At 46.4% G+C, this 22,638-nt stretch overlaps 2 protein-coding genes across 2 annotated transcripts in view; one reads left to right on the top strand and one right to left on the bottom strand.

Annotated features, from left to right (window-relative positions):
* LOC137349163 (zinc finger protein 585A-like) overlaps positions 1-22,638 on the top strand; it is a 55,061-nt gene that overhangs the window by 1,871 nt on the left and 30,552 nt on the right. Inside the window, exons 2-3 of the mRNA XM_068014584.1 lie at positions 798-2,702; positions 16,110-16,856. Of these exons, the coding sequence (XP_067870685.1) occupies positions 907-2,702; positions 16,110-16,856 (2,543 nt within the window). The 5' untranslated portion in view covers positions 798-906. The remainder of the gene's footprint in view (positions 1-797; positions 2,703-16,109; positions 16,857-22,638) is intronic.
* Positions 1-22,638, bottom strand: part of LOC137349168 (zinc finger protein 850-like) — a 70,970-nt gene that overhangs the window by 19,533 nt on the left and 28,799 nt on the right. The gene's annotated exons all lie outside the window — the stretch shown is intronic.

Below are 22,638 nucleotides of genomic sequence, written 5' to 3'. Positions count from 1 at the left end.
ATGATCTCAAGTTTACAGAGGGTAGAATGTGGGAGGTCGGCCAGGAGTGTGTTAGAATAGTCAAGTTGAGAGGTAACAAATACATGGATGTAAGTTTCAGAGGCGGATGAGCTGAGGCACTGGTGATGTTACTGAGGTGGAAATAGGCGGTCTGAGTGATGGCACCGATATGCAGTTGGAAGCTCATCTCAGGGTCAAATATGACTAAGGTTATGAGCAGTCTGGTTTAGCCTCAGACAGTTTCCAGGGAGAGGGATAGAGTTGGTGGCTCGGGAGTGGAGTTTGTAGCAGGAACTGAAGACGATGGCTTCAGACTTGCCGATATTTAATTGGAGGAAATTTCTGTTCATCCAGTACTGGATGTCAGACAAGTCAGGATGCTGTGTGACTTGGAGGGCAACTTGGAGGTGATGGTGTTCACATACACCTGCTACCCCTGTCCTTATTAATTAAGGAAGTTGAGGATTTGGGAGGTTTAGTCAAAGTTCTGGTTGAGTTGTCGATATATAAAATACCTCTGCTCTCCCTGCCCATCTCCCTGTCTGTCTGTCTTTCTCTCTTTCCTCCCATCGAGAGCAAAGTCTTGTGTAGGTCCAGTCTGGGTGTCAGATTCCCTTCCCTGAAGGACATTAATGAACCAGTTGGGTTGTACATCAATCCAGCAGCTTTCATGGTCACTTTTTCTCGTACTGCCCCCAAAAATTGCCAGATTCATTCAGCTCCATTTCACACCCTGCCTTTGTGTTTTTGTGAGTTCTGTCACAATTTTTTTTTTCTGTTTTAAATCAATTTCACAGAGTTTTAGAAGGGGAGGAATTGCAGCCGTGAAATGCAAAGCAAACGTCAGGTTGGGATCTGAAGGAGTTGCCTAACTTATTGGAACCCAAATATCAGTGGATTTTGAACATGGAAGGAAAAAGCACCGATCACAGTGGGGAGAAACTGTACACGTGTCCTGTGTGTGGACAAGATTTCAGCCGATCATCTGGCCTGTCGAAACACAAGTGCAGTCACACTGGGGAGAAACCGTGTAAATATGGGGACTGTGGAAAGGGATTGAATTATCCAGTTGAGCTGGAAACTGATCCATGCAGTTGCACCCTGGACAGTACATTCACCTGCTCAGAGCATGGGAATGGATTCACTGAGTCATCTGATCTGCTGAGACAGCAGCATGTTCATGCTGATGAGAGACCTTTTAGGTGCATTCATTGTGGGACTGGGTTCTGGCAATCATCTGATCTTACTGGACACCAGCATATTCACGCCGGGGAGAGGCTGTTCATCTCCATTTGTGGGAAGGGATTCACTACTTCATCTGATCTGCTGAAACACCAGCAAGTTCACACTGGGGAGAGACCTTTCAAATATCGAGACTGTGGGAATTGCTGTAAAAGTTCAACTGAACTGATGTCCCTTCAACGTGTTCACACTGATGCAAGACCATTCAGGTGTTCTCATTGCGGGACTGGGTTCAAGCGATCATCTGATCTCACTATACACCAGCGGGTTCACTCTGGGGAGAGGCCGTTCACCTGCTCCGAGTGTGGGAAGGGATTCACTCAGTCGTCCCACCTGCTGAGACATCAGCGCGTTCATGCTGGGGAGAGGCCGTTCACCTGCTCAGAGTGTGGGAAGGGCTTCACGACGTCATTTGACCTGCTGAGACACCAACGCATTCACACCGGGGAGAGGCCGTTCACCTGCTCAGAGTGTGGAAAGGGATTCACTACTTCATCTGACCTGCTGACACACCAGCGAGTTCACACCGGGGAGAGGCCGTTCACCTGCTCAGAGTGTGGGAAGGGATTCACTCAGTCATCCAACCTGCTGATGCACCAGCGAGTTCACAGAGGGGAGAGGCCATTCACCTGCTCAGAGTGTGGGAAGGGATTCATTACTTCATCCCAGCTTCTGACACACCAGCAAGTTCACACTGGGGAGAGGCCATTCACCTGCTCAGAGTGCGGGAAGGGATTCAGTACTCCATCCACTCTTCTGACACACCAACGAGTTCACACTGGGGAGAGGCCATTCACCTCTTCAGAGTGTGGGACAGGATTCAATCAGTCATCCAACCTGCTGATACACCATCGAGTTCAGAGGCGGGAGAGGCCGTTTACCTGCTCGGAATGTGGGAAGGGATTCACTACTTCATCCGCCCTGCTGACACACCAGCGAATTCACACAGGGGAGAGGCGATTCACCTGCTCAGAGTGTGGTAGGGGATTCACTACTTCATCCCAACTTCTGACACACCAGCGAGTTCACACTGGGGAGAGGCCGTTCACCTGCTCAGAGTGTGGGAAGGGATTCACTCAGTCATCCAACCTGCTGAAACACCAGCGACTTCACACGGGAGAGAGGCCATTCACCTGCTCAGAGTGTGGGAAGAGATTCACTCGGTCATCGCACCTGCTGAGACACCAGCGGGTTCACACCGGGGAGAGGCCATTCACCTGCTCAGAGTGTGGGAAGGGATTCACTCAGTTATCCACTCTGCTGACACACCAGCGAGTTCACACTGGGGAGAGGCCGTTCACCTGCTCAGAGTGCGGAAAGGGATTCACTGCACCATCCCAACTTCTGACACACCAGCGAGTTCACACTGGGGAGAGGCCGTTCACCTGCTCGGAGTGTGGGAAAGGATTCACTCGGTCATCCCACCTGCTGAGGCACCAGCGAGTTCACACTGGGGACAGGCATTCACCTGCTCAGAGTGTGGTAGGGGATTCACTCAGTCATCCCACCTGCTGAAACACTAGCGAGCTCAGAAGTAACTCAGCGATGAGAAATTTCCACCAAATGCAGATTTCCGACTTTAGGGTTTTGGAAATCCACCACTGGCTTCTCCCCTTCCAACCTTGACGAAATGACGGACTTTGAGAAATAAATTGCAACTGTCAGGTCACTGACTTCTGTTTTTTTTTAAGCTGGCCAACCGCAAAACTGCCCGGAGGTCTTTTTACCTGTTTTTATGTCATCTTTATATAGTTTTCCACCTCGGTGGAAATGAACTTCAACCAGGAAAGCAAGTGGGTGGAACTGCATACTCCTTCACAACTTCAGTGTGTCAGTCTTCTGTAAATGGTCAAAAAGGAGGTGTGTGTAAACACAGACCAATTCCCAATGTTTGTTTTTGCCTTCATGGGATATCTTAGCAGAGACTAGTTGAGAACTGACACAGCTCATTTGACATGGTTTAAAATTAATGGTGCAGGATCAGTAGCTGGCAAGTCGCTGGTCTGCAGCAAAAACATTGGTCTGTCAATAGGAATTTGAAACTTGCTTCCATTTACACAGCAGTGTGTGTCTGAAGTAATTTCTGAAAACTTGCACAAACTGATTACTGCATTTGAATATCCTGCAGTGAGCATGAACTGTATAAACTGAATATATCCTGTACTTTGCAGCAACTGAAGTGATCTGGAATTTCCACTTATCTGTTTGCTCAGGTGTATGGCTGAATTCCATTCATTGTTCATCTCCACTTTCACTGTCTACTGCCCCAGTCACACTGTAAACCTTGAGTCAGTGTGAAGCTGTCTTTTACACCATAGTGATGCAAGACAAGGAGTATAACTCTGGCCATCTTTCTTCAATGTGTGGTTTGACATTGCTTAAGATTATCTGGAAAAGGCTGTCCTGCACCACAAGTGCTGTACATCAGCTACAGTGCAACTATCCGGTGAGCTCTCTACAGTCATTATAAATGGTCACTGGGTTTCTGAGGCTGGTGGCACAATACTCTGTCCATGTATGAATATGTATATACAGAGTGCTGCCTTTCTCCAAGCCAACACAATAGTTATGATTTTCAACTCACCTTGCTGTGAAATGCAGCTGCCACTGCACCAATTGATGCAGTAGAACAGGAGCCAGAAGTGTTCATCACTGTTGGGATATACAGCTGTCCATTGGACCTGCTGCATTGTCACAGGGCCATGACCAAACTTTTGAGCCTGATTCGAGGATGATGCAACAGAACCTCAAACTTGTTATTGTCGAGGTCGTCATCGGCTGTCCCTCGATTGGAGGATGACGTCTACTCAAGGTCGCGAGTTTCTGCCATGGGTCTTCAGGTCACTGAACAGGCCGATTCTCGACCTGCAGATCTTTGGTCACATGGGGCAGGACGTCCCACCAGGTAGTGGGACCCGGAGTGCAGGATTTGCTTCCTGGAGGTACAACATTAGTCTCATTACTTTTCCACTGTCACTAGCAAGATCTGGTACAATTTTTACATTGCATAATAGTTGGACCCTTTGAAGAGTAAAATCACATTTTTTATTAGTTTTCATTAAGATTGTAATGAGATCTACACTGAAAACAAGATTATTTTAGTTTAGAATCTTTATAATGTGACTATTTTAAATTATAAAATCTACCATGAGTCATGATCATGAGTCATGATATTTAAAAACAAGCATTCTATCCATAGAGGCACCTCATTTGCTAAAGTTAATAAAGTTATTTTCCTCTTTTGTGCTTGAAGACAAGTAATTGTCTAAAAGGAAATTAGGTCGGGAGTAACAGCTCCTCACAGAATGTATGTGATATTCCTGTCCATTTAAGTTAATGGACAGCAAATTGGACAGGCTGCATAACTGGTATACAATCCTCCCTACCTGGTTTTGCTTTCTGCTTCGTTCAGGTGATCATGTCAGAGCACAAAATAAGAAAAATGACCCCACTTATGTTCAAGTTTCTGGATTGTCAATGTCTCTGAAATGTTTACTTTTTATTAATTTATATACCTACTGATTTGTGCACATCGCTTACCAAGGTACCAGAATATGCCATCTGGTATGTTTATATATATTGCTTTCCATTAAAGTTGACACATCTTCACAGAACACCTTTTACATGAACAAGCTATAAATAGGCAGAAGCAGGACATTGAGAACATGAACCTTCATAAAACCAATTATCAGCTGTCAGGTAAGTCTCCTGAAATTGTATTCTGAGTACAGAGCAATTTTATTCATTACAGATGCAAAATTGTATGAAATTACCATTACTCAACCAGTTTGCTTCAATAACAGTGCTATAATTACAGGATTCATTGTCAAAAAAAAACAGAATTTTTGGTCTTTGGCCACTAATTTTCAGACCTTTTGGTCTTTGGCCACTCTCACCCCTGCATTTGTTACTTGTTTTTGTGAAATACTCTCCCTATTAGTGCTGAACTACTGGATAACTCTGATTACATTTCTCTGTGTTTATACATGTCTATAAAGTGTCTGTGTGCCCAGATTTAACTGAGTTGTGATTTGTAACCAATAAATGATGTTTCGGACATGACTTGTACTCTGGTATCTTGGTGATTTGTCAAGAAAGATTTAATTCACTCACTCAGCAGCTTGAGAGGAACCAGACTGAGGTTTAATGAACATAAGAAATAGGAGCTGGAGGAGGCCATTTGGCCCTTCGAGCCTGTTCTGCCATTCACCAAGATCATGGCTGATCTTCTACCTCAACTCCACCTTCCCGCACTATCCCCATATCCCTTAATTCACTCAGTACCCAAAAATCTATCAATCTCTGTCTTAAATATACTCAACGACTGAGCATCCACAGCTCCCTGGGGTAGACAATTCCAAAGATTCACAACCCTTTCAGTGAAGAAATTTCTCCTCATTTCAGTCCTAAATGTCCGACCCCTTATCCTGAGACTGTGACCCAGTGTTCTAGATTCCCCAGACAGGGGAAACATTTTCTCAGCATCTACCCTGACAAGTCCCTTAAGAATTTATTATGTTTTAGTCAGATCACCTCTCATTCTTTTAAACTCCAGGGAATGTCGGCCGAGTCTACTCAATTTCTCCTCATAGGAGGAGATGGATGATAGTGGGGGCGCTGTAGCAGGGTGGTTATGTTACTGAACTAGTAATCCAGAGGCCTGGACTAATAATGCAGAGACATGAATTCAAATCTCACCACGGCAGTTCGGGGATTTAAACTCAATTAATTAAATAAATCTGGGATTTAAAAAAAAGCGAGTCTCAGTAATGGTGATCATGAAACTACCGGATTGTCCTAAAAACCCACCTGGTTCACTAATTTCCTTTAGGGAAGGAAATCTGCCATCCTTACCCGATCTGGCCCATATGTGACTCCAGACCCACAGAAATGTGGTTGACTCTTTCTTCACTGCCCTATGAAATGGCCAAGCAAGCCACTCAGTTATATTCAAGGAGGTGGCTCACCACCACCTTCTCAAGGGCATTTAGGAATGGGCAATAAATACTGGCCTTTCCAGCAATGCCCACATTCTGTGAATAAATAGAACAATCTCCTCATCCCAGGAACCGGACTAGTGAACCTTCATTGCATTCCCTCAAGAGCAAGTTGTCCTTCCTTAGGTAAGGAGACCAAAACTGCACACAGTACTCCGGGTGTGGCCTCACCAATGTCCTGTATAATTATAGTAAGACTTCTTTACTCTCATACCCCAATCCCTTTGTAACAAAAGCTAACATACTGTTTGTCTTCCTAATTGCTTGTTGTACCTGCCTGTTAATATTCTGTGATTCACGTACAAGGACACCAGATCCCTCTGAATGTGAACATTTCTCAGTCTCTCACCATTCATAAAAAATACTGTGATTTTTTTATTTTTCCTATCGAAGTGGATGACTTCACACTTCACCACATTGTATTCCATTTGCCATGTTCTTGCCAACTCACCCAATCTGTCTATATCCCTCAGCAGTCAGTTTGTGTCCTCCTCACTGCTTACTTTCCCACCTCACTCTGTATCATCAGTAAACCTGGATAAATTACACTCCGTCCCCTGTTACAGACAGGTAGGAAATGGGGTGACTGGCTTCCACTTTTCACCTCCCAACTGATCAGATAGTGTTTTTGTTAAAGTAGTGTTTCAGCCCCTGAGTGTTTTGAGGGTCAAGAAAACAGACCAATGACAGGGTTTCTCGTAAGTTTAAAGAAAGAAAGAGAACTATTTTTTCCACAGTAAATGAATTGTTTGCAACCTTCACCCACTCATGTATTCACACACACAAGGATAGATAGATAGGAAGGAAAAGATAAGGTGCAGTTAAAGCCCCAAGTGATGTAAAAGTTTTGTGCTTAGCAAAAACCTGTTGAATCTTCTCAGGTGGAAAGTCTTTTCAAAGGTGCAGGCCTGGATGTTTGCAGTCTTGAACTTGCTGAAGTGTTGCAGACTTCTGGTTTACTTCCACTGGTGGGGAATTCAAAGTCACCTTGCAATTTCTCTCTGCCTCAGTTGTTTAAAGATGGTTTGAAACTGTTTTTGCAAACAGGGCACCTTTGCTCAGCTGATCAGCTTCACAGCTTCTCTGGCTGGAAGTATGGCCTTCAATCTCTCTCTATCTCCCTCTCTCTAAGGAAATCGTCTGATCAGCTTGGTTTCAGTCATGTGACCAAAGAATACTCTCCCCTGCAGGGTTTATACAATGTCTTTGAACGTGCACTATTGTTAAAAATGGGGTTTGAAGATGGCTCATCATGATACCATGGTGTTAGGTCACAGTAGGTTAATTGGCCATTATAAATTGCCCCTAGTATAGGTAGGTGGTAGGGAAAAATAGGGACAGGTGGGGATGTGGTAGGAATATGTAATTAGTGTAGGATTAGTATAAATAGGTGGTTGGTCGGCACAGACTCGGTGGGCCGAAGGGCCTGTTTCAGTGCTGTATCTCTAAACTAAACCTATTATTTTGGCTTTTGAATCCACAGTCTCCCTCTCGGCTAGGGTCTTTGATAACACAATTGTTGAAGATAGGAGCTGCTTTGCTTTGAATTGCCTGTTTCCCATTTTAATGTCTTCCCAGGGTCTCCTGACCCCTACTCAATCTTGTCTGCAGCAATATGTCCATATTTTGGAGTTTAACTCACCAGTTCATTTTTTATAGATCATAACTGCTCCAGTTCACTTCATCCTTCATTTTTCATCCTTGCTCCTTCTGTGAATGTAACAGTTGAATCTGCCTGTATTCAGTTCTACACTCACTGGTTCCTCGCTCTCTCCTTCCCTGAAGGTGCTGACTCTTTCAGTGTGTACGTGCTCTTTCCCCCCATCTCCAACATTCTGGCCCTCCCTGTCCCATTGTAACATCTCCCAGATCTGGTGATGGGCTCTCACTGACTTCTCTTCATTTCTCCTTTTTATGCAGATGTTCCCTGATTGTCAACATTTCATATAATCATAGCAGAGAAGGAGGCCATTCAGTCCATCATGTCTGTGCTGGCTCTCTGATAGAAATATCCAATTAGTCTCACTCCCCTACACTTTCCCCATAGCCTTGGAAAATTTCCCCTCTGAAGTTTTTATCTAATTCTCTTTTGAAAGTTATTATTGAGTCTGCTTCCTCCACCCTTTCAGGCAGTGCATTCCAGATCAGAACAACTCGCTGTCTAAAAACATTTCTCCACACCTCCTCCCACTGGCTTTATAGGTCAATTATTTTAAATCTCTGTCCTCCGGTTACTGACCTTCCTGCCGGTGGAAACAGTGTCTGCCTCTCTGCTGGATGAAAATCTCAACATTTTGGAGACATCCATTAAATCTCCCCTTAACTTTCTCTGCTCTCAGGAGTACAATCCCAGTTTAGAGTCATAGAGTTATACAGCACAGAAACAGGCCCTTCGGCCCATCGTGTCTGTGCTGGCCATCAAGCACCTATCTATTTCAATCCCATTTTCCACACTTGGCCCATAGCCTTGCATGTTATACCGTTTCAAGTGCACATCTGAAAAAGATTTCCTCAAATCCCCTCTAAATCGCCTGCCCCTTACCTTAAGTCTATGCCCCCTGGTTATTGACCCTTCCACTAGGGGAAAAAGGTTCTTCCTATCTATGCCCCTCATAATTTTGTATACCTCAATCAGTTCCCCCCTCAGCCTTCTCTGCTCTAAGGAAAAGAACCCTAGGCTCTTCATAGCTGAAATGCTCCAGCCCTCACATCTTTCCTATAGTGTGGCGACCAGAACTATACACAGTACTTCAGCTATGGCCTAACTAGCATTTTATACAGCTCCACCATAACCTCCCTGCTCTTATATTCTATGCCTCGACTAATAAAGGCAAGTATCCCATATGCCTTCCTAACCACCTTATCTACCTGTGCTGCTGCCTTCATTGATCTATGGACAAGTACACCAAGGTCCCTCTGACCCTCTGTACTTCCTAGGATCCTACCATCCATTGTATATTCCCTTGCCTTGTTAGTCCTCCCAAAATGCATCATGCCCACATTGGTTCTCTGGAAGAGCAATTTCCTCAGTTCCATTCCTCCACCTTCCCATATCCCTGCACATTCTTCCGTTTCATATCACTGTCTAATTCCCTTATGAATGCTTCAATTGAACCTGCCTCCACCACGTTCTCGGGCAGCACATTCCAGACCTTAACCACTCACTGCATGAAAGTTTTCCCTCATGTCACTTTTGCTTCTCTTACCAAATATTTTAAATCTGTGCCCCCTCGTTCTCGATCCTTTCACCAGTGGGAACAGTTTCTCTCCATCTACTTTATCCAGACTCCTCATGATTTTGCTCTATCAAATCAAATTTTAGCACAGTCTCTTCTCTCGGCTCTTTGTTGAGATTCGGGTCAGAGGGAAGCGGTGGAAGCCGCGGCTGGGGGGTTGATCTTGTTGTTTGTTGTGATCTCCCTGTTTAGATTGTCTCCTGGCTCCGCACTCGGTGTGTCTACAGCCTGCGAGCCCCGGGCTTTATTAACCCGCCACCCTCTCACCTGCTGGAACCGTGCTCTCTGCCTCAGACCCTGCCAGCCATGTGTGCTCAGATTACACTGAAACAAAAACTAAAAGTGCTGGAAATACTCAGGTCTGGCAGCATCTGTGGAGAGAGAAGCAAAGTTCAGGTCTGTGACCTTTCATCAGAACTGGCTAAGGTTAGAAATGAATTGGTATTTAAGCAAGTGAAGGGGAGGAGGACGGGGGAGAGATTGGGCCGGAGAGATTAAATAACAAAGCTGTCCTGGGACAAAGGCAAAGCGTGTGTTAATGCTTGTGGTGAAAGACAAAGCATTAAATGTTCCACAGCTCCACAGATGCTGATAGACCTGCTGAATATTTCCAGCACTTGTTTTTGTTTCAGATTTTCAGCATCTGCAGTATTTTGCCTTTCTCTCAGATATACAGCCCGCCCTCCCGTCTGATTGACGGAAGATTCAAACCAATAAGAAGATGGGGCGGGTCCGGAGGAGCGACAGGGCTGTGTGTGTCCTCCACCCAATCGGAGCAGGTGAGGGGCGGGCCGACCCATTCTCCGGTCCCGTATCCTCTTGCTATTGGTCCGGAGCTGCCGTCAATCAAACGGACATGGTGAGCTGACAGGTCAGAGGTCGCTGGCTGGACCCCCTCCCAAGAACCGAGTGCGCAGGCGCAAGGGAGAACAGTATTTGGGGCGTCGCACTTTGAGTGATGGCGGCTGAGTCGCACCTGGAGTCAGTAAGTGGCGGCGAGAGTGACGGAGCCGGCGGGTGGGCTTCAGAAACACTCGGTGTAGGCCTCAACATCCCCAATAAGAAGCCTCCCGGACCCGCGTTTGCACCGAGCGGGGCGGCAGCTGCGGGGCTTCTCCTGGTGACAGGCCCGGGGTTAACGGCCGCCAGATTTCCAGCTCTTTTGGAGGAATTAAAGATTAATAAAGTGTAACATCAAAGGAGAAAACTTTAAAGGAAACTGAGCTCAGTTATAAAGGGGCCTGGGGGAGGGGAGGGGAGGGAGGAACCATTTGGGACACAGCACAGGGCAGGAGGTCCCCCCTCCCTGGTTCCACAAAGACTCCCCTTGGACTGGGCCACACCTGGGCAGGGCTGGCTCAAGGTGCAGGAAGCTGCAAGCTGATAGGCTGAGCTGTGGACTGGGAGGAGTGGGGGGGTTTGACTGACAGGCCTGGGGAGGGGGATATCAGGGCAGGTACACACACTGCTCCCACTTTTCCTCCTGGGCTGTTTGACTGGAGTCGTGTTGCTGAGTGTTTCTAAACTCTGTCTCCCTATCCCGGTAATGTCGGTGGATTGGAGGTTGCTGTGAGTGTTGGACTGTGTTGCCTCTCCTCATTATTCCGCCTACTCCCACTCTGAGTTCCAGGCTCCAGCGGCTCGATGCACCTGAAACGTTAACTCTGTTTCTCGCTCCACAGATGCTGCCTGACCTGCTGAGCATTTCCAACATTTTCTCCTTTTACTTCAGATTTCCAGCATCCACAGTATTTTGCTTTTGATTTATTACAGGCGTTGCTGATGGAACTGAGTCAAGAAACACAGACAGAGCAATTAAGAGCTGGTTTGTATCGGAGTGAGTGTTGGATGTGGAAGTCTCTCTGACCTGTGTAGGTCTTCATTGTTGCATCAGTTTGAGCTGGAGTGGAGATGGAGACGACGCTGCTGGGTTAATCTTGGGTACGTTTGAGCTAAGTCAGGCCCAATGATTTCCAATGTGAGACTGTCAAGGGGGGTTGATTCTAGGGGAGATGAGGTTGCTCATGGACACCAACCGTTCAGTGTGAAAGAATTATTTCTCTCGAGGCTTTTAATCCACTTTTCATGTACAGATTTTTTTACTTTATTCTTGGGATATGGGCGTCACCAGCCAGACCAGCAGATATTGCCAATCCCCAATTGTCCATTGAGAAGGTGATGGTGGGCCGCCTTCTTGCACTCCTGCAGTTAGGGAAGCTGTTGCAGGATTTTCACCCAGTGATGATGTAGTAACGGTGATATATGTCCAAGTTAACAACAACTTTTATTCCAATAAAATTTCCAAGGCATTTCACAGGAGTGTTATAAAACAACATTTGACACTGAGCCACATGAGATATTGGGACAGATGACTAAAAGCTTGGTAAGAGGCAAGTTTTAAGGAGTGTCTGAAATTAGCAAAATGAGGTAGAGAGGTTTAGGAAGGGTATTCCAGAGCTTCAGGCCTTGGCAGCTGATGGCACGGCCACCAGTAGTGGAGCGATTATAATCAGGGATGCTCAAGAAGCTAGTATTCATAAAATCATAGAAAAGTTATGGCACAGAAGGAGGCCATTCAGCCCATCGTGTCAGTGCTGTTGAAAAAAACTAGCTACCCAATCTAATCCCAGCTTCCAGCACTTGGTCTGTAGCCTTGCAGGTTACAGCACTTCAGGTGCATGTCCAGGTACCTTTGAAAATAATTGAGGGTTTCTGCCTTCACCACTGATCTGGGCAATGAATTCCAGACCCCACCACCCTCTGGGTGAAAAAGATTTTCCTCATGTCCCCTCTAATCCTTCTACCCATCACCTTAATTCTGTGCCCCCTGGTAATTCCCTCTGCTAGGGGAAACAGGTCCTTCCTGTCTACTCTATCTAGGCCTCTCATAATTTTGTACACCTCAATTGAGTCACCCATCAGCCTCCTCTGTTCGAAGGAAAACAACCCTAGCCGATCCAATCTTTCCTCATAGCTGCAACTTTCAAGCCCTGGAAACATTCTTGTAAGTCTCCTCTGTACTCTTTCCAGCGCAATTATGTCTTTCCTGTAATGTGGTGACCGGAAGTGTACATAATACTCCAGTTGTGGCCTAACCAGCATTTTATACAGTTCCAGTATTACATCCCTGCTTTTATATTCTATACCTCAGTCAATAAAGGAAAGCATTCCAAATGCCTTTTTCACTACTTGATCTACCTGTCCTGCCACCTTCAGGGACCAGTGGACATGCACTCCAAGATCTTTCACTTTTTCTACCCCTCTCAATATCCTCCATTTTATTGTGTATTCCCTTGCTTTGTTTTCCCTCCCCTCATTACCTCACACTTTTCTCTGGATTGAATTCCATTTGTCACTTTTCTGCCCATTCCACCAAACCATGGATATCATTCTGGAGTCGACAGCTATCTTCACTATCAACTATGTGTCCATTTTTTGTGTCATCTGCAAATTTCTCAATCATCCTCCCATATTTAAGTCCAAATCATTAATATATACCACAAACAGCAAGTGACCCAACACTGAGCCCTGTGGAACTCCACTGGAAACCGCTTTCCATTCACAAAAACATCCGTCAACCACTACCCTTTGTTCCCCGTCACTGAGTCAATTTTGGATCCAACTTACTACTTTCCCCATTGGCTTTCATTTTTCTGACCAGTCTGCCATGTGGGACCTTGTCAAATGCCTTACTATAATCCATGTCGACCACATCCACCACACTACCCTTATCAATCCTCCTTGTTACTTCCTGAAAAAAATTCAATCAAGTTAGTACGACACTACCTTCCCTTAACAAATCCATGCTGACTATCCCTAATTAATCTGTGCCTTTCTAAGTGGCAGTTTATCCTGTTAGAATTGAATCTAATAATTTACTCACCATCGAGGTCAGGCTGACTGGCCTGTAATTATTTGGCCATTTCTTGCACCCTTTTTAACTCGCAGACCTCCAATCCTCTAGTACCTCGCCTGTATCTAGTGAGGATTTGAAGATGATTCTCAGAGCATCTGCTATTTCCTCCCTGGCTTTCTTTAACAACCTGGGATACAATCCATCAGGCCTAAGCGGTTTATCCACTTTCAGGGATGTCAGACCCCCTCTCATGCTTATCGTATCTAAATATTCACACTCCTCCTCTTTAAATACAATGTCTGAATCATCCCTCTCCTTTGTGAAGACAGAGACAAAAAAATTCATGAAGAACCCTGCCCACATCTTCTGCATCCACGCACAATTTCCCCTGTGCATCTCTGATCGGTCCTACCCTTTCCTTAGTTATCCTCTTGCTCTTAATGTACTGATACAACATCTTAGGGTTTTCCTTGATATGACCTGCCAATAATTTTTCATCTCTCTTTGCTTTCGTAATTTCCTTTTTTACTTCACCCCTGCACTTTCTATAGTCTTCTAGGCTTTCTAAAGTATGAAGTTTTTCCTGCCTTATCTTACCCTGTATGTTTCTAGATAACCAGGGGACACTAGATTTGGCTGTTCCACCCTTTATCTTTGTGGGGACATGCCTACACTGTGCCTGTAGAATCTTGTTTTTGAGTGCCTCCCGCTGATTTTCCTTCAAGTAGCTGTATCCAGTCCACTTTCGCCAGATCACCTCTCAGTTTCATAAAATTTGCCTTTCCCCCAATTTAGAACTTTTACTCCTGTTTTATCTTTGTCCTTTTCTGTGATTATGCTAAAATTAACTGTATTATGGTAACTATCTCCAAAATGGTCGCCCACTGCTACTTCATCCATTTGCCCAGCTTCATTGCCGCAGACTAAATCTACAATTGCGCCCCCTCTCGTTGGGCTTGTTACAAGCTGGTTAAAAAAAATGTTCCCTTGAATGCAGTTCAAGAATTTTGTGCCCTCTGTGCGCTTCACACAGTTTGTATCCCAGTTGATATTAGGGTAGTTGAAATCCCCAACTATTCTTGCCCTGTAGTTTTTGCACTCAGAAATTTGCCTGCATATTTGTTCTCCCTCCCACTATTTGGCAGTCTATAATACACTCCTAGTAGTGTGGCTGCCCCTTTTTTATTTCTGAGCTTAACCCATATGGCCTCATTTGCTGATTCATTTAGCATATCATCCCTTCTCTCAGCTGTTATTGATTCCTTAACCAATAATGCTACAACCCCCCCCCCCCCTCCTTTTTTATCCCCCTCTCTATCCCATCTGAAAACTCTATATCCAGGGATGTGGAGGTGCCATTCTTGTCCCTCTTAAGCCAAGTTTTCGTTATAGCAATGATATCGTGTCGCCATGTGTCTATCTGTGCCTTCAGCTCATCGGCTTTATTAGATGAGCCCAGATATCTCAAAGGGTTGTAGGACTGGAGGAGATTATAGAGATAGAGCGGGGCGAGGAAATGGAGGGATTTGAAAACAAAGATAAGTATTTTCAGATTGAGCTGCTGCTTAACTGGGAGCCTGTGTCAGTGAGCATAGTGGTGATGGGTGGAGAGGACTTGGTGCGAGTAAGGACACAGCCAGCTGGGATTTGGATGATCTCAAGTTTACGGAGGGTAGAATGTAGAAAGACAGCCAGGAATTTGTTAGAATAATCAAGGTTCGAAGTAACAAAGGCGTGAATGAGAGTTTCAGAAGCAGATGAACTGAGCCAGTGGCGAAGTCAGGCAGGTGGAAATAAGGAGTCTTGGTGATGGCGCAGATTTACAGTTGGAAGCTTATCTTGGGGTTAAATATGAGACCAAAGTTATGAACAGTCTGGTTTAGCTTCAGGGACTTGCCAGGGAGAGGGATGGAGTCAGTGGCGAGGCAGTGGAGTTTGTAGTGGGGACTGAAGACAATAGCTTCAGTCTTCCCAATATTTAAATGGGGGAAATTTCTGTTCATCCGGTACTGGATGTCAGACACATCAGGATGGTGTGTGACTTGGAGGTGATGGTGTTCACATACACCCGCTTCCCCTGGTCCTTCTAGGTATTGGAAGTTGAGGGGTTGGGAAGTTTTGTCAAAATTCTCGTCCAGTAGAAGAAACATAAAATCCCTCCTTTGCCGCATGCTTTTCTCCCCCTCTCCACCTCTCTCTCATAACCCACAGAGGGCCATTCAGCTCCATTTCACAACCTGCCTTTGTGTTTTAGTGGGTTCCCTCACACTCTCTTTTCTGTTTTAAATCTATATTACAGGGTATTAGATCTAGGGGATTTGCAGCCGGGAAATGCAAACAAACATCACAGCAGGATTTGATGGAGTTTCCTAATTTATTGTAATCTGAATATCATGGGATTTTGAACATGGAAGGAAAAAGTACCGATCACAGTGGGGAGAAACTGTACACATGTTCTGTGTGTGGGCGAGGCTTCAGCCAATCATCTGGCCTGTCGAATCACAAGTGCAGTCGCATTGGGAAGAAACAGTGCAAATGTGGGGACTGTGGGAAGGAATTCAGTTACCCATCCCAGCTGGAAACGCATTGGCGCTGTCACACTGGGGAGAGACCATTCATTTGCTGCGTATGTGGTAAGGGTTTCACTCAGCCATCCACCCTGCTGACACACCAGCGAGTTCACACTGGGGAGAGACCTTTTAAATGTCCGGACTGTGGGAAATGCTATAAAGGTTCCGACGAACTGATGTCCCATCAACGTGTTCACACTGACGAGAGACCGTTCAGGTGCTCTCACTGCGGGACTGGGTTCAGACGATCATCTGAACTCTCTGTGCACCAGCGCATTCACACTGGGGAGAGGCCGTTCACCTGCTCTGTGTGTGGGACGAAATTCACTCAGTCATCCACCCTGTTGACACACCAGCGAATTCACACTGGGGAGAGGCCATTCACCTGCTCCGAGTGTGGGAAGGGATTTGCTCGTTCATCCCACCTACTGAAGCACCAGCGAGTTCACACCGGGGAGAGGCCCTTCATCTGCACCGTGTGTGGGAAGGGATTCGCTCAGTCATCCAACCTCCTGACACATCAGCGAGTTCACACTGGGGAGAGGCCGTTCATCTGCACTGTGTGTGGGAAGGGATTCGCTCAGTTATCCCACCTTCTGGCACATCAGGGAGTTCACACTGGGGAGAGGCCGTTTACCTGCTCACTGTGTGGGAAGGGATTCACCCAGTCATCCCACCTGCTGAGACACCAGCGAGTTCACACCGGGGAGAGGCCGTTCATCTGCACCGTGTGTGGGAAGGGATTCGCTCAGTTATCCCACCTTCTGACACATCAGGGAGTTCACACTGGGGAGAGGCCGTTTACCTGCTCAGTGTGTGGGGAGGGATTCACTCAGTCATGCCACCTGCTGAGACACCAGCGTGTTCACACCCGGGAGAGGCCGTTCACCTGCACCGTGTGTGGGAAGGGATTCACTCAGTCATCCCACCTGCTGAGACACCAGCGAGTTCACAAGTAATTTTGGATTTTGTCATTAATCACCTCCAAGACTGAACCATGTTCATTGGGGTCTGTCTTTGCTGATGTTGATAAACTCCAACCCAGTTATAGGGGTTAATATTCTGGGTAACAGTCAAATAAATCAGCTTAAACACACAGTGTGTTGAGTCTTTTTAATATCTCTAACACTGTTTGTGCACCTATATCCCAAGGACCGCAGCGATTCAAGAAGGCAGCTTGCCACCACCTTCTCAAGGGCAATTAGGGATGGGCAATAAATTCTGACCTTGCCCGCGATGCCCACCACTCCTAACGAATAAAAAAAATGCAGAATTTAGTTCCTTTTGAAGTGCTCTCCCCCTCCCCTGTCTACACCATCCTTGCTTCCAACAAGTGCAAGGATCTCCTGGTCTTTGTCATTAAGATTGAGCTCATCCGATCAGCTGCCTCTGCTCCTTCCCTCCCTTCCACTTGCTCACCAGGTAAAACTGCCTCTAAAGTTACCCCCTGCCCAAGTCCTGAACCGACATCTTTCCCTAGTTCCTATCTCCTTCATGCCCTCTCCGAGCTCATCTTGTCCATGGGAGCCACCTCCTGTTCCCTTGACCCTATTCCCGCTAAGCTGCTGACCAGCCATCTTCCCCATCTTAGCTGATATGGTTGTGCCTCTTCAGGTATTGTCCCGCTCTCCTTTAAATCTGCCGTCATCACCCCCTCAAGAAAAGCAACGCCTGACCCCACCATCCTGACAAACTACCGCCCCATCCCCAACCTCCCATTTCTCTCAAAAATCCTTGAACGTTTTGTTGCCTCCCAAATCTGTGTTTGAATCCTTCCAATCAGGTTTCCACCCCTGTCACTATCAAAAACAGCTCTTATAGAAGTCACAAATGACATCCTATGTGACTGTGACAAAGATAAACTATCCCTCCTCATCGACCTGTTTGCAGTCTCTGATATGGCTGACCACACCATCCTTCTCCAACACCTCTCCACTGTTGTCCAGTTGGGTGGGAATGCACCCTCCTGGTTCCATTCTTATCTATCTAATCATAGCCAGAGTATCACCTACAATGGCTTCTCTTCCCATTCCTGCAGAGTTACCTCTGGTATCCTCCCAGGATCTATGCTTGGCTTCCTCCTATTTTTCATCTACCTGCTGCCCCTCACCAACATTGTCTGAAATCACAGCGTCAGTTTTCACATGTGTACTGACGACACCCATCTCTACCTCACCACCATCTTGCTTGACCCCTGCACTTTTGGTACATTGTCAGACTGCTTCTTTGACTTCCCGTACTGGATGAGCAGAAATTTCATCCGATCAAATATTGGGTAGACTGAAGCTATTTTTATTTGTTCCCCAGCTACCAACTCCATCCCTCACCCTGGCAACTGTCTGAGACTAAACCAGACTTTTCCCAATCTTGGTGTCATATTTGTCCCCAAGGTGAGTTTCTGACTGCATATCCACCCCATCACTAAGACCGCCTATTTTCACCCCTGTAACATTTCCCATCTCTGTCCCTGCCTCAGTTCGTCTGCTGTTGAAACTCTCACCCATACCTTTGTTACCTCGAGATTTGATTACTCCAATGTGCTCCTGGCTCCTCTCCCGTATTCTACTCTCTGTTGACTCGAGGTCATCCAAAGCTCTGCTGCCCGTGTCCTAATTTGCATCAAATCCTGTTCACCTATCACCCACCCCGTGCTCACTGACCTACATTGGCTCCTGGTGAAGCAAGGCCTCGATTATAAAATTCTCATCCTTGTTTTCAACTCCTGAATGTGCACACCACTCCCTATGTCTCCTCCAGCCCTACAACCCTCTGGGATATCTGCCCTCTTCCAGATCTTGCCTCTTGCACATTCCATATTTTGTTTGCTCCATCATTGGCAGCCATGCTTTCAGTTGCCTGGTCCCGAAGTTCTGGAATTCCCTCCCTAAACCTCTCCCCCTCTTTACTTCTCTCTCCTCTTTTAAGATACTCCTCCGAATTTACCATTGAGACCAAGCTTTTGGTGATCTTCCCTTATTTATCCTTATGTGGCTTGGTGTCAAATTTTGTTCGATAACTCACCTTGGGAGGGTTGACTGTATTAAAGACGCTATATTGAAGGCAAGTTGTTTTGAATGCGTTTAATAACAGCAGAATCCAAGCTCTGCAGTCACATTGATGTTTAAAATCTTTTCCCACAGACAGAAGAAGCAAATATTTATTCTTCCATAATCATAGGTCAGCAGCGCAATCTGCAGCGGTGGCCTCTGCCAGTACTGGAGAGGTCTCAGACCCAGGCCCAGCACTGGAACCCTGGAGAAGGTAGGTGAGGTGGGGTCACTGGGGCCAGTCCGGAAGGCCCCATTAAGGGATGGTTGTTGGGGTGGTCCTGTGGTCCAGGGGGATAGGGATCCGTTTGGGGGGGGCGATGAATTGGTTCCTGATGGGGGCCCTCTGTGGACCACAAATTGCCCATGAAGGAGGCCCCCCCCCCCCCCCCCCCCCCACCAAAGCCTGCAGGGAGGGCGCCTCATTTTACAAGGTGTCCCCCATGCAGCAGAAGCCTCCCCGTCCTCCGCCGCAGGTAAGGTCCCAGTGGAAGCAGGAAGAGGCCCTTAATAGGCCACTTAGGGCCTCCAACTGCCTCTGGGCAGAAAGGCTATCGAGGGCCTATTCAGTCCCGTGAAGATCCCTGGGCGACGGGCCCTCTGACCTTCCCCGCCACCTACCGCAATTCTCCGTGCCCCTGCCTGCCTACAATCCCACCTCTGGGTCGGAGGGAGGCCATAAAATCCCAGGCATTGACTCTAATTCTATCAAATAATTCCGCTCACAACAATAAATCATCTTTAATGACTTTATTAGTAGTTTTGAATGCACAGAAAGAGTCACCTTTTCCCAATTGTGGACAACAGAAAGTCCAGTGGCTTGTTCAGAGCTTCCTTCTGACCAGGTCTGTCCCAACAAACTGTGTCTATCTGAGTTACATTGATACGGACTCACCCACTCAGTAAGTGATCAGATCTCACTGAACTACGACACAAAGTGTATCTATCTGAGTTAAATTTATACTGACTGGGAGCCCTGCACAGTGTGCAATTTTGGTCTCCATATTTAAGGAAGTATTTATTTGCATTGGAGGTGGTTCAGTGAGGGTTCACTAGATTGGTCCCTGGGATGAGAGGGTTGCTCTCTGATGACAGGCTGAGTAAATCATGTGTGTATTCTCTGAAGTTCAGAAGAATGAGAGGTGATCTCACTGAAACATATAAGATTATGAAGGGGCTTGTCAAAGATAGTGAGAGGTTGCTTCCCATGGCTGGGGAATCTAGGACATGGGGACACAGTTGCAGGATAAGGGACCAATCATTTAGCACTGAGATGAGAAGAGACTTCTTCACTCAAAGGATTGTGAATCTATGGAATTCTCTACCCCAGAGGGTAGTAGATGTGTCATCATTGAATATACTTAAGGCTGGAGTATACAGATTTTTGGTCTTTCAGGGAATCAAGGGATATGGGGAGTGGGCAGGAAGGTGGAACTGAAGCCTAAGATCAGCCATAATCAGATTGAATGGTGGAGCAGGCTCAAGGGGCCAAATGGTCCAGTCTTGCTTCTATTTCTTGTGTTGTTATGAACCTCACTGTATACCTTCCTCCAATCCAAAAATCGACCATTCATGTCTACTCTCTGTTTCCTGTCACTCAGCCAACTTTTTTTCCATGCTGCGACAGTCCCTTTTATTCCATGGGGGGTATTTGGAGAGGGCGCCAACAAATGGTTAGATTGGGGAGCACACCAGTAAATTGGGGGTTTAGGGGAGGGCAACAGTAAGTGTTTTTTTTGGGAGGAGGGCAGTGAGATTGGGTAGGGCACCTGTGAATGGGAAGGGTGCCAGAAAATGGTGGGATGGGGAGGGCAGCAGTAAATGGAGGAATTGATGGAGAGGGATTTAGGGACGGGACCAGTAAATGGGGGAATGAGGGAGGGCACCAATACATGGGGGAGAGCGCCAGTAAATTGGGGATTGTTGATATCATAGTGCATCCTACTGTACAGAACTAAGACGTTATCACCATGTGGAAAGGCGGAACAGGCTAAGGGTGACCTGGTAGATGTTTTGAAAATTATGAAGGTGTTCAATAGATCTAGAGAAGATGTTTCCATTTGTGGGTAATTCCAAAACTATAGACCATCAATATAAGACAGCCACTAATAAATCAACAGGAAATTCAGGAGGAACTCTTTTTCCTGGAGAATGGTGAGAATGTAGAACTTGCTACCACATGGAGTGAGGGAGGTGAATAGTATCGGTGTATTTTAGGAGATGTTGGCCAACATCCCCAGCATATACACCCTGCTAAGCCAGCGGCGCTTGAGATGGCTTGGCCATGTGAGCCGTATGGAAGATGGCAGGATCCCCAAGGACGCATTGTACAGCGAGCTCGTCACTGGTATCAGACCCACCGGCCGTCCATGTCTCCGCTTTAAAGACGTCTGCAAACGCGACATGAAGTCCCTGTGACATTGACCACAAGTCGTGGGAGTCAGTTGCCGGCGATCGCCAGAGCTGGCGGACAGCCATAAAGGCGGGGCTAAAGAGTGGCGAGTCAAAGAGACTTAGCAGTTGGCAGGAAAAAAGACAGAAGCGCAAGCAGAGAGCCAACTGTGTAACAGCCCCAACAACCAATTTTATCTGCAGCGCCTGTGGAAGAGTCTGTCACTCTAGAATTGGCCTTTATAGCCACTCCAGGCGCTGCTCCACAAACCACTGACCAACTGTAGGCGCTTACCCATTGTCTCTTGAGACAAGGAGGCCAAAGAAGAAGATTTTAGGATAGATAAGTACATGAGGGAGAAATTAAATGAAGGAAATGCTGATAGAGAGAGACGAAGGAAGATGGGAGGTGTCTCATGTGGAGCATAAATACCAGCATAGACCGGTTGGGCTGAATGGCCTGTTTCTGTTCTGTAAGTTCAGTGTAAAAAAAGAGCAGGTTCAGGAGAGAATCCTTTGACTTACCCACTCTCACTCCAGAAAATCCCTCCATCCATCACACAGGGAATGGCTTTAGACATCTCATTATTATATTATTGATAATTTAATTGACTGTTAGTTTTATCTTGATTGGACCATCCACCATCTCTTTTCTGGACTTCAGCCCTTCTTGTTCTTCCAGGATTTCATCTCTCTGTCCTGTATTTCATTTACCTTCTCATTGCTAACCTCACAGCCTCGTCATGTTCACATATTCTCCATGTCTAAGCAGTTCCCAGCGGCTGTGCCCCGATTCCAACCCATTCACAGATCCCTCTCTTCCCTCCATCCTTTTCACTGGCTGTAACTATCCCGGGGGTGATCGCACTGCTTTCCCAATCTACCCTAATCTTGGCTACTGGGCAGTCATTGACCATCCAGGTCCCTCCCTGCGTTCCAACTTATGAAATCCCTGGATAATTCCCTTATCATCCTAACATAGAGATCCACATAAACTGGATGAATGACCCTGGGGCGGGTGTCTGGTACTCAGGGAAAATATCACAGGGACTATTTCAAATCTTACATCATTAGATAAAGGCTCTGTGAGTATGGGTGATGACTAAAGCCGATCATGGGAACTATTTCTTGTCGAGGGCAATCTTTGGTTAGGTTTATTTTTCATTTCTCTCTTTTCCTGTTTGTTGGCCATTCGGAAGTTGATATGTCCCTGGTTTCCTAAACCCACTCAGGCCAATAGTGAGCCAGTTCACTATTTGCATTGATCCCAATCGGCATGTTGCGGTGTGAACTGGGGTT

This window comes from Heterodontus francisci, chromosome 34 (assembly GCF_036365525.1).
Source record: "Heterodontus francisci isolate sHetFra1 chromosome 34, sHetFra1.hap1, whole genome shotgun sequence".
NCBI classification, from domain to species: Eukaryota; Metazoa; Chordata; class Chondrichthyes; order Heterodontiformes; family Heterodontidae; genus Heterodontus; species Heterodontus francisci.
Note: the sequence above shows the minus strand (reverse complement) of the source record. Positions and strands in the feature narration are given on the sequence as shown.